Here is an 11,889-nt window from a genome sequence, read left to right as displayed (position 1 = left end):
TTTTTGCTCAAGGCTAGCACTCTGCCACTTGAGCCACAGCACCACTTCTGGCATTTTCTGTATATGTGGTGCTGGGGAATCGAACCCAGGGCCTCATGTATATGAGGCGGGCACTCTTGCCACTAGGCCATATCCCCAGCCCCAACAACGATCTTCTTGATCTCTGTCTCTGAGAAGCTAGGATCACAGCCGTGAGTCTCTGCTTCTGGCCTGGGGACCTATATTTCCATTCTCTTTTTGTCTTAGGCTTTAAGATTCTTTGGCTGAGGTAGAGAGCCACCAGACTTACCCTGCACCAGGCGACAACCCTCGTAGGTCTTGACTGGTTTCTGATGTTTGTAAACCGTCCACCTGTGTGATCTTAAGCACAAATGTACCACAGCATCCACTCGTCTATTCTCGGGTTCTCTCCTCGTGAAATCAGAGTATTGGAAGGATTTTGTGATTCGCTCTAGCTAAGGATTGGATGAGCGTAGGAATCCTAGAGGAATCATTTTTTAAAATTTGTATTTTTAAGTAGTTGTACGAAAAGGTCACCATCCCCCTCAATCGGGTTATGAGTACAATGCGTGTTGATCAGTGTTACCCCCGCCTCCCGTTGCTCGGTCCTCCCCCATTTCCCACCCTCCACTCCTCCCCTCGAGCTACACAGCTCAGTTTCTACAGAGTATACGTCAAATACGGTGCCTGCATTTTCCTCCCCTCCTTCCCCCGCTTGTGCAGAGGTGGCATTTTTTAAAGGAATTGGAAAGTTGGGGTACAGCTGCTCACCACGGCTGTCAGTGGGTGGTGATTGCCCTGAACGCCAAAGATATTACGCTTCTGGGGAGGAGGAGGTGCTTCCGGGGCACAGAGTGTCAGATGGACCCTGGACTCTCTCTCTCTCTCTCTCTCTCTCTCTCTCTCTCTCTCTCTCCTCTCTCTCTCTCTCTCTCTCTCTCTCTGGTTTTCGTGATGCTACTGGGGCTCCGACTCAAAGCCAGGTACTCCTCTCCCTCGGCTTTTTCACTGAGAGGTGGCGCTCTACCACTTGAGCCACAGCTTCACGGTCGGCTTCTCGGCGGTTTGGTGGCAATCCGGGTCTGTCCGGCTGTCGTGCCGGGCCGGCTTGGAAAGGTGATCCTCAGATCTCGGCTTCCTGAGCAGCCGGGCTCACAGGCCCCAGCCACTGGCTCCCGGGCTGACAGGAAGGTGCCCTAAAGGAGCGAGGCGCGACTCGGTTTCTGCTGAGCAGTGGCTTACATTCATAGGGCTCAGAGCCGGGCTGGGGAGTCAGCCCCCCGGCCCCCCCGGAAGGCCAGGAGGAGACCCGCGGGGAGAGCGCCGGGCGCGGCTGACCCCGCCTCTGTCTCCCAGGTCATCCACTGCAGCGGCTACCTGAAGATCAGGCAGTACGTGCTGGACATGGCCCTGTACGACTCCTGCTACCAGATCGTGGGGCTGGTGGCCGTGGGCCAGTCGCTGCCCGCCCAGTGCCGTCACCGAGATCAAGCTGTACAGCAACATGTTCATGTTCAGGGCCAGCCTCGACCCTGAAGCTCATCTTCCTGGATTCCAGGTGAGTCCTGAGCCTGCCGCGTCCCGTGCTCAAGACACGCGTGGTGGGGACCGGCCCCGAGAGCGCCGGGCCCGCCCGGGGGATGGGGGGCGGGCCTGCCGGAGCGTGGGTCAGAGAAGGACCTAGTGCCCGGACTCAGCCCGTCCTGCATGAGCACAGCTCGTGTGAATGACTTCATACGCTTGTGTTTTAATCATCTCAGTGGAGTTTCCCATGGAAGAATGTGCCAGAGCACACGCTCCTTCCTTCCTTCCTTTCTTTCCTTCTTTCTCCCTTCCTCCCTCCCTCCCCCCTCCCCTCCCTCCCTTCCTTTCTCCCTTCCTCCCTCCCTCCCTTCCTTCCTCCCTTCCTCCCTCCCTCCCTCCCTCCCCTTCCTTCCTCCCTTCCTCCCTTCCTCCCTCCCTCCCTCCCTTCCTTCCTCCTTCCTCCCTTCCTCCCTCCCTTCCTCCCTTCCTTCCTCCCTTCCTCCCTTCTTTCCTCCCTTCCTCCCTTCCTCCCTCCCTCCCTCCCTCCCTCCCTTCCCCCTATCTCTTTCTCTCTCTCTCACTGTGCCACTGCTTGGGCTTGAACCCAAAGCCTGAGCACGATCCCTTCGCCTTTCCACACAGGGCTGACACTTGAGTGGGAATGAAGGACAGGGGTCTCGTGGACTTGGCTGCCTGGCTGGCTTCAAGCTGTGATCCTCAGCTCTCAGCCTGCTGAGTAGCTGGGGTGAGCCCGCCCTTGCTCGTGGCCTCCCTCAGGAGGGAGGAGCAAGCCTTGCAGGGTCCTCCGCGCTTTTCTAGAAGCTCTGCAGAGAGGAGATGACAGCCTGGAGGAAGCTGTCCCCCCGGGGGGGGGGGGTGGAGGGGGGCGCTGGGGACTGCAGAGTCAGCCAGCTGCCCCAGGTGGAGAGGGAAACATCCAGGGTGGACTCAATGGGTTTCTCCCTAGTTTTCAAGGACCCCCCCCCCCCCAGTGAATTCACCCAGTGAATTTTCTAGAAGAGGAGAGAAGGGGGCGCCGCTGGGGACGGGTCTGAGGTCTCCCTCTGTGAAAGGAAGAGGCTCTTTCCAGCAGTCAGGCCTCCACCAGAGGCGCCCAGGCCCAGCCTTTGAGATCCGCTAGCGGGCACCTGCCTAGTTCTCCCGGCCCTGCAGGCGTTTGTGCTGACTAGCAGGAAACTTCTAGCAAAGCCTGTTGGCCTCTGGGAGCCCAGCCCAGCTGCCACCACAGGCTTTGTCCTTCTGAGCTCTCTTTTTGTTTTGGTGAGGGGTGGGTGGTCCTGGGGCTTGACTCAGGGCCCGGGCGCTGTCCCTGAGCTCTTCTTCAGCTCAAGGCCAGCGCTCTACCGCTTAAGCCACAGCGCCACTTCCGGTTTTCTGGTGGTTCATTGGAGAGGAGAGTCTCATGGCCCTTCCTGGCCAGGCTGGCTCTGAACCACGATCCTCAGATCGCAGCCTCCTCCTGAGTAGCTGGGGTGACAGACGTGAGCCCCCAAAGCCCGGCTCCCATGGTCTTGCGTGGCCTCGGGATCGGGGGGGCCTGGGGGCTGGGGGCGGCCCAGCATGGATAGGTCAGCAGAGGGTCAGCGTCTGCGTCCACACATCAGATTGCCACAGTGGGGGTTGGTCCAGAGCCCCCGTCACAGGAGTGAGGACGGGGGGCTTTGGGGGTCCACACTCCACCCCTAGCACGATCCAGCCTCAACTGAACTCCCCTAGCCTGACACTGGGGGCCTGGTAGGGGGTCACTGGGAAGCTGTGGCTGGTGCAGGCGTGACTACGGGGAGCCCGTGATGTTTGGGTTTGGGGTCCGCAGACCCCGGAGGGCGTCCTGCCCAGCACGTTCCTGTCCCTTTAATTGTGCGCTTTGATGAGCAAGATAAGGCCGCTGTTTCTGATGCGGTTACGCAGGGAAGGTGCTTGTTCTGTGAGGGGCCGAACGCCCCTCGACCTGCAGCTGGGCCCCGCCTTCCTGGAGGGGAACATTGTCCAGCCTTGAATGGGGTTTTTCAGTTCTAGATAGCCCCTAGACGGGGAGGTCCCTCAAGCTGGACTGGGGCCGACACAGAGCCCTTCCCCTCTCCTGAGGCCTGTCCACTTCCCCGGAAGAGCACCCACGGAACGGCCGTGTCACGGGACAGGACACGGAGAGCGGCCATGTCACGCCCAGGACGCGCCAGGCTCTCCGTGGCTTACGACCCCGGGTTAGAATCCCAGTGAGGCAGCTTCCTGGCACAGTGACAGCTCACAGTTCCTATCTGGAGAGCCAGGGCCCTGGTCCCTGTCTCCCCCCCCCCCCCCCAGCTTCCCCTGGTCCCTGTCTGAAATGAACACGCCTGGGACAGGATGAGGATGGAGAGGGATGGTGTCACAGAAGTGCGAGGAAGAGCTTCCATTTCCCCGGATAGCTTGCCATGTCTTGCACGGCACGCTCAGTGGTTCGTCCCGTGTCTGGGGGTCTCGAGTAGTCCCCCGCTGACACGAGGACGAAGCCTGCCCAGTCACCGCACAGTGCTCCCCACAGGAGGGACCGGCCAGCTGGGGGGTCAGACGCCCACCGCCATCGTTAATAACAGTGTTCCGTATAAGTCGGCGGCGGGTGGCTCACGCCCGTCATCCTAGCTACTCGGGAAGCTGAGAACCGAGGATCACGGTTCAAAGCCAGCCTGGGAACAAAAGTCTGCGAAACTCTTATCTCCAGTTCACTTAGTAAAAAGTTGGACACAGAGGTCTGGCTCAAGGGGTAGAGTGCGAGCCTTGAAAAAAAGCTGAGAACCTGAGGTCCTGGAGAAAAAAAAAACCAGCAACCCCACCTGCCTGTCGATAGAGGAGTGGACAGACAACACACACGAGGGAGTCTCTGCATCAAATAGAATATTATCCAGCCGCGAAAATAGTGAAATCTGACACCCGACACAAACATGAATGGACCCACGAAAAACTGCGATGCTATGTGGACAAAGTCAGGGAAGACGAGCCTCAGCTAGGCAGGCCCGGCCCCCATCCTGCGCCCCCCACCCGGGAAGGGTCTCGCCTGCTTCCAACACATCAGGCACAATCTGACAGATTGCCTGCTGGGAGGGGGGAGAAGGGGGACAGGGGCAGCAGAAAGCAGCAAGCGGAGGACCACGAGGCGAACAGCCATTTCCCGGGTGCTGCCGCTCGTCCTCCGAGTGCCCTTCACTTGCTTTTGTTAGGTAGACTTTCTGTGCTGTACTATAACCGTGCTCACCATGTTAACCTTTAGGCTTGGAGACCAGACCCCAAGGGCCTTGTGCGGTGTCCTTCTACCTGGAGGACACATTTAGGCTAGACACATGGGACAGGAAGTGGAATAGAGGCATTCCGGGCGCTGGTGGCTCAGGCTATAACCCTAGCGACTCAGGAAGCTGAGATCAGAGGCTCAGGGTTTGAGAGCAGCCAAGTCCCTGAGACCCTCATCTCCAGTTAATCTCTACGAAGCCGGGAGTGGAGCTGTATCGGTGGTAGAATGTCGTCTTTGAGCAAATAAGCTAAGGGACAGTACCCGGGTTCCGAGTTCAAGCTCCAGTACTGGCAGAAGAAAAAAAAGGGGGTTGACTAGAGGAGACCAGGGCATGGGGGTCTGGAGCTCCTGGGAGAGGCAGAGCTTGGGGGGATGGTTGCACCGTCAGGAGAAGGTCGTTTAGGCCACCGAAGTGTCCTGGTACATTTTGGCAGAGTAGCAAAGCAGACTCAACACGGGACGGTTGCTGGGTACCTCCTGTGAAGGGCTCGCTCGCGGAGACGGCTCCGTCCAGTGTGGGAGCCGACGTCCAGCCTGAGGGCGCTCAGATAAGCCAGCGGCTCCCGGCCCCGCACGCCGATAGCGCCGCGTCCCGCCCAGCGCCGGAGCGGAGCGCGAAGACTGGCTTCTTATTAAAAAAAAAAACGATCGTGTGCCAGTTTCCAAGATCCACAGCTCCCCCCGCCCCGAGGCTTTTAGCACTCGATTAGTTGGCAAGAGCAATGTTAGTTTAAAGAGGCCAGGGCGGCCGGCGCGGCGCGGGTCACAGGGCGGCCGTGTCCCCGCAGGGTGACGGAGCTGACGGGCTACGAGCCGCTGGACCTCATCGAGAAGACGCTCTACCACCACGTGCACGGCGCCGACGCCTTCCACCTCCGCTACGCGCACCACCTCCGTGAGTGCCGCTGCCCGGGGGGGGGGGGCGGGGGGGCGGGGGGGGCCAGGAGCGGACAAGGCCCTTGCCGGGTGCAATCCTGAATGGTCCCAGTCGTGGGTACGAATCCCACAGCCCAGCGTGGCTTCCTCTGCCACTGGAGAAGCAGCCCCCCCGCCCCCCCCCCCCGCCTCCATCGCTGGGTCTCCAGCCTGGGGGTGGGGGGCAGCCGCGTGGCCCAGGGTCCGTCGTGGCACGCGCTGTACCCCTTGAGCCACAGCGCGCCCCCCCCCACTTCTGCGTAGCTTATTGGATGGACATTAGCGTCTCGCAGACTTCCTGCCGGGGCTGGCTTCGAACCACAGTCCCCAGAGCTCAGGATGGCAGGCGTGCGTGAGCCACGGGCGCCCGGCTGCGTGGCTCACTTAGGGTGTCACTCCCGGTCCTGTGGCAGGCTCGGGGCCTGGCCGGGGCGGCCTCCTTCCCTCCCCACCGCAGCCGCTGCTGACTTTCTACCCCGGTGGTGCGTCGGTCCCATCTGCTCGCTGGGGCTGGTCAGACCGCCTGTTGGCTGACTGGCTCGGAGGCGCTGCTGCCACGGTCCCTTCGGCTCTCCCGCAGCCGCCGCCACCCGCCCGGCCCGGCCCTCGGGACTCCCCCGGGCACAGCGCCACACAGAGGCCCGGCTGGCGGAGCTTGCCCTAAGGAAGCTGCTGCTGTTCTGATGGGTTTGCCTTCGCAAGTCCATCCTCTCTCTGTTCTGTAGATCCGTGGTTTAGCTGTCACTCACCCAGGGGTGTTTCTTCTCTGATCTTTCCTGGTTGGTGTTCAGTAAGCCTCTGCTCCTCGCAATTGGGGAAGGTTTCTGCTACTATTTGTTGGATAGGTTCTCAGTGCCTTTAGCTGGCATTGTTTCCTCCTCCTCCTCCTCCTCCTCCTCCCCCTCCTCCTCCTCCCCCTCCTCCTCCTCCTCCTCCTCCTCCTCTTCTTCTTCTCTCCTTTTTCTCCCCTCCCCCCACCTCCTCCTCTTCCCCTTTTCTTACTCTGATTCTTCTTTCTCCATGATTCGTATTTGATCTTCCGATAGAATCCTAGAGGTCTTCTAACTTCTGTTTGTATCATCTAAGTGCCTTTTTTTTTAATGTCCTTTACTGTTTGATATAATCTCCTTGCTTTATTTTCAACCCATGGTAGCTTATTTTCAGCTTGTTCTGTTCTATTAGCTAGGCTTTTGATTGATATGTTTTTGTTTTTGCTTTTTTAATCTGGGCTACTGAGCTCTTCATTCCCAGTATTTCAGTTTGGTTCCCCCCCCCCCAATATTTCTGTGTCTTTATTTCTTCTTTCATATCCTGTATTGCCTTCTGTTTCGTTTAGATGCCGGCTTGTATCTTGGAGTGCATTCGGTTGTTCGTACATCATCTGCTTTCTCCCATTGGCCATTCTTGTCCTTGTTTTATTGCACTCATCGTTTGACATTTCTTCCTGTTCACTATCACTTGAGTCATTCATGGTGGCGTTGATGCGGTTGAAGGAGGCAGTGCCTTGTTAATGAATAGAGTGATTATTTCCCCACTGGAGTTCATGTATCTGGACCAAGATTTGCAGAGGTCCATCTCCTGTGTCCTTTTAGTTGGTGAGTTCTTGCCTGGTACTAAGGACTGGAGAATGGCTGAGTCGTGGTGTACTTTCCTGTTACTAGATTATAGGGATGTGGCTCTATATGGATATGCACACCTGCACACACACACACGCACACACACACACACACACACACACACACACCCCTCTGTGTCTATGATGTACAGGGGCCATGTTCTCGAGAAGTGAAGGAGGGCTCTGTCCCCCCAGCTCTTAGCACAGAGAGCCAGGACACTGTACTTCAGAGACCTCCCCCCCCCCATTCCAGCTGCCCTGGCCTCGGACTAGACACTTCTCCATAGCCCAGGGAGGTGGAGCCTAGAAAACTGCCGCCCCTGTCTTGTAGCCCCAGCGCCGCAGGGCTGTGCAGGGATTCCCCTCCCCCCCCCACCTCCATCCCCTCTGGACTCTGACCATAGCCTCGTCCACACCCTGGAGCTCCACTGCACTTCTCCGCGTGTATAAACAAGCCGGGCACCACTGGCTCACCCTGCAATCCCAGCTGCTCAGGAGGCTGAGATCTGCGGCTCTCAGTTCAAAGCCAGCTGGGGCAGGAAAGGCTGTGAGACTCCTGTCTCCAATGAACCACCAGCAAACCAGAAGCGACGCTGTGGCTCAGGTGGTAGAGCGCTAGCCTTCAGTAAAAGAGCTCGAGGTCAGTGTCCAGGCCCCAAGTTCAAGACCCACAATGGACAAAAAAAAAACACACCAAAAAACCAATGCTGCAAACTGTGTGCTCTCTCTCTCGCTCTCTCTCTTCTTCCCCTCTTCTCTCCCTCTCCCCCCCCCCCCCAGAGCTGTCCCTGAGCTTTCTTGCTCAAGGCTAGCTAGCAGTCTACCACATGATGAGTGAGAGGTAAGAGTCTGCAGGGCTTGCCAGCCTGGCTGGCTCTGAATTGCGATGCTCGGCGCTCAGCCTCCCAGGGAGCCGCCATGACGGCAGTGAGGTGAGCCGCGGGCACGTGGCAGAGTTCTTCTTTACCGGCTCCTCTCCTGGCCTCCCAGGTCCCTGTCGCGGGGTTAAGGCTGGTGGCTCGTGTGAGTTTTCCTTGCAGCTAGGGTTGGTCAGTGGGCAGGACGGATAGACTCCTGTACCAAGGTGACCTTGGCGTGACCTTGGCAAAGCAGATGGCCAGGCACCAAGGGCTCACACTTAGAGTCCTAGTTACTAGGAAGGCTGAATGCTGAGGACCGTGGTTCAAAGCCAACCCAGGGAGGAAAGTCTAGGGGACTCTTATCTCCAGTTCACCAGCAAAAAGCTGGGAGTGGAGCTGTGGCTCAAGTGCTAGAGTGTCCGCCTTGAGCAGAAAGGTGAAGGGACAGTGACAGCGAGCGCCTAGGCCTTGAGTTCAAGCTCCGGGACCAGCAAGAAAGAGAGAAAGAAAAAAAAAAAAGAGCCACAAGTTGGGCTTTCATCTAAAGCACAAACCACCTTGAACCCAGAACCAGGGTCGGCCATGATGCTTGAGACGCCAAGGCAGATAGATAGATAGATAGGACCCCGGCGCGGATCATCTGGGGCAGCTAATGAAGGGTGGCAGGAGGGAGCCCGTGGTGACGAGGCCGGTAGGATTTCATCTTGGATTCAAGGTGGCCGCCCGCTACGGGGCCCAGATTAGAGATGAGGTCCCGTCTGTGTGTGTGCAGCCTCGGGCTCAAAGCCTCGGCCTAGCCGGGTCTGGGACGGTCAGGGACCATTCTGCGTTGTCCGTGATTTGATTCCGGAAATACCCGGAATAATCCAGCTTCCTCTGACCCAGCGTAGGTAGGTGGGTAGGTGACCCTGGGTAGGTCTTCGGAGGGGCTGTTTGGAGCAACAGAAGAGATAGGAAGTGTAAGAGAAGTAAAGGAAGCGAGGCTCTCGTCTGAGGAATGTCACCAACGCAAGTCACAGACGGAGAGAGCAGCGGGGTCTTTATTATTACTACGCGGGCACGCTTACCACTTGAGCTACTTTGCCAGCAGTAGTAGTAACACTGAGATTCGAACCTAGGGCCTCGTGCTTGCGAAGCACATGCTCTGTCCCCTGAGCTACCCCCTCAGCCCTTCTTGCTGCTTGTTTTTCAGAAAGGGTCTGTGCTTTGGCTCAGCCTGGCCTCGAACCACAACCCTCCTATCTCTGCTTCCCAAGAAGCTGGGATTGTAGGTGCCCGCTACTATGCTTGGCTAGTTAGGAAGCAAGCATGGTGTCCCAGGAAACCCACAGACAGGAAGGACCCTGGTTCGATCCTGTCTCGTCTCCTGGCTGTTTGGAAGGGAGGAACAAGTTGTCCCGTCCCCACAGCTGACCATAGAGGTCTCTCGAGTCCGCCGGGCCTCCCCGAGCTGCCTCGCGGAAGTCCCCTTGAGGGAGCGGAGGGACATGAGGCCCAGTGTGTAACCCGAGCTGGAACGAGAAACCATAACCTCAGCTGGGCCCTGGTGGCTCACGCCTGGACTCCTAGCTACTCAAGAGGCTGGGGCCTGAGGGCCGCAGTTCAAAGCCAGCCCTGGCAGGAAAGCCAGCGAGACTCTTACCTCCATATAACTAGCGTCTCAAGTGACGCGATAGCTCAAGTGGTAGAGTGCTAGCTTTGAACAAAGAAGTACGGGGACAGAGCTCAGGCTTTGAATTTATGCTCCAGGACTGGCAAGCTCTAGAAGATGCATCGTGAGTCTTGAACCTTGCTCCTGCCACACCTCAGCTTAGAAGCTGGGGTAACCCGGGCCCCCTTGGTGAGGGGCCCGCCTGTCCGCAGGCGGCATGGCTGTTACGCAGCAGGGAAGAGCGAGGCTGATACACAGCAAGTGTGCAACTGTGTCCCGAGCCTCACTCCCAGGGATGCGGCCTCCGCTACCCAACTCCCAAACACACTGCCTTCCCCTGGCTCGTTCTCGCCGGGGATAGACCCCAAATCTCCTTGTTGGAAGTGTAGACAGTGAAGGGAAGGAGGGAGAAGAAAGCCAGGCCGTCAGCCACGGAAGGAATGGTTCACGCGCCCCAGTCGATCTCGCTCCGTTGAGTGGATGGCGGGGGGTGGGGTGGGGACGGCGTTGGGTCTGCAGAGTAGAGGAGTCCACGGAGCCCAGAGCAGATCCGGGGCGCCCAGTGTCAGGGAGGGCGGGTGGGGGCTGGCAAGGGATGACCACACCCTCCAGGCTGTGCCAGAGGCCACAGTTCCCGGGGCCTCAGATGGAGCGGCAGTTTGGCAGCACCGTGGAGACGCTGGAATGGGGGCAAAGGCGGGGGGCGCCTAAGCTCCCGGCCCCGGGTTCAAGAACGGCGTCCTGCAGCTTTGCTGCTCTGCGAAGGAAGCCAAGGAAGCGGGTGATCGGGAAGGAAACCACCCAACTCCCCAGTGACACTGCTCTTTTCTCCCTCCCTCCCTCCCTCCCCTTTCTCTCTCTCTCTCTCTCTCTCTCCCTCTCTCTCCCTCCCCCCCCTCTCTGTTTCTGATGCTTTTGTTCACCTGCCGGTGCTCTTCCGCCAGAGCCAGGCCCCCCACCCCGCGGTTTTGTTTAAGTAGCTTCCTCACTCTTGGCATTTTGGGATACCAGAAAGTAAATCCGAGTTCCTGACGGGAGAGGTGGCTCCGAGGATGAGTGTGTGTGTGTGTGTGTGTGTGTGTGTGAGCTCCCCTCCCCTCCCCCGTGGCTGCCCCCCCGCCTCACCCCTGTCCCCGCGTGTGTGTGTGTGTGTGTGTGTGTGTGTAAGAGCTCCCCTCCCCTCCCCCGTGGCTGCCCCCCCGCCTCACCCCTGTCCCCGTGTGTGTGTGTGTGTAAGAGCTCCCCTCCCCTCCCCCGTGGCTGCCCCCCCGCCTCACCCCTGTCCCCGTGTGTGTGTGTGTGTGTGCGTGTGTGTGTGTGTGAGCTCCCCTCCCCTCCCCCGTGGCTGCCCCCCCGCCTCACCCCTGTCCCCGTGTGTGTGTGTGTGTAAGAGCTCCCCTCCCCTCCCCCGTGGCTGCCCCCCCGCCTCACCCCTGTCCCCGCGCGTGTGTGTGTGTGTAAGAGCTCCCCTCCCCTCCCCCGTGGCTGCCCCCCCCGCCTCACCCCTGTCCCCGTGTGTGTGTGTGTGTGTGTGTAAGAGCTCCCCTCCCCTCCCCCGTGGCTGCCCCCCCGCCTCACCCCTGTCCCCGTGTGTGTGTGTGTGTGTGCGTGTGTGTGTGTGTGAGCTCCCCTCCCCTCCCCCGTGGCTGCCCCCCCGCCTCACCCCTGTCCCCGTGTGTGTGTGTGTGTAAGAGCTCCCCTCCCCTCCCCCGTGGCTGCCCCCCCGCCTCACCCCTGTCCCCGCGCGTGTGTGTGTGTGTAAGAGCTCCCCTCCCCTCCCCCGTGGCTGCCCCCCCCGCCTCACCCCTGTCCCCGTGTGTGTGTGTGTGTGTGTGTAAGAGCTCCCCTCCCCTCCCCCGTGGCTGCCCCCCCGCCTCACCCCTGTCCCCGTGTGTGTGTGTGTGTGTGAGCTCCCCTCCCCTCCCCCGTGGCTGCCCCCCCTCGCCTCACCCCTGTCCCCGTGTGTGTGTGTGTGTGTGTAAGAGCTCCCCTCCCCTCCCCCGTGGCTGCCCCCCCGCCTCACCCCTGTCCCCGTGTGTGT

At 59.4% G+C, this 11,889-nt stretch overlaps 1 protein-coding gene across 5 annotated transcripts in view; it reads left to right on the top strand.

The window, feature by feature from the left end:
- Window positions 1-11,889, top strand: part of Sim2 (SIM bHLH transcription factor 2) — a 41,827-nt gene that overhangs the window by 21,825 nt on the left and 8,113 nt on the right. For all 5 annotated transcript variants that reach the window (XR_007210952.1, XR_007210951.1, XR_007210950.1 and 2 more), the window contains exons 6-7: window positions 1,357-1,558; window positions 5,596-5,702. Coding sequence is in view for 2 of the 5 variants with exons in the window: in XM_048346244.1 (XP_048202201.1) it covers window positions 1,357-1,558; window positions 5,596-5,702 (309 nt within the window). In the remaining 3 variants the exon portion in view is untranslated. The remainder of the gene's footprint in view (window positions 1-1,356; window positions 1,559-5,595; window positions 5,703-11,889) is intronic.

Source organism: Perognathus longimembris, chromosome 5 (genome assembly GCF_023159225.1).
Source record: "Perognathus longimembris pacificus isolate PPM17 chromosome 5, ASM2315922v1, whole genome shotgun sequence".
Taxonomy (NCBI): Eukaryota; Metazoa; Chordata; class Mammalia; order Rodentia; family Heteromyidae; genus Perognathus; species Perognathus longimembris.
The sequence above is the reverse complement of the archived record's forward strand: the minus strand, read 5'-3'. Positions and strand labels throughout refer to the sequence as shown.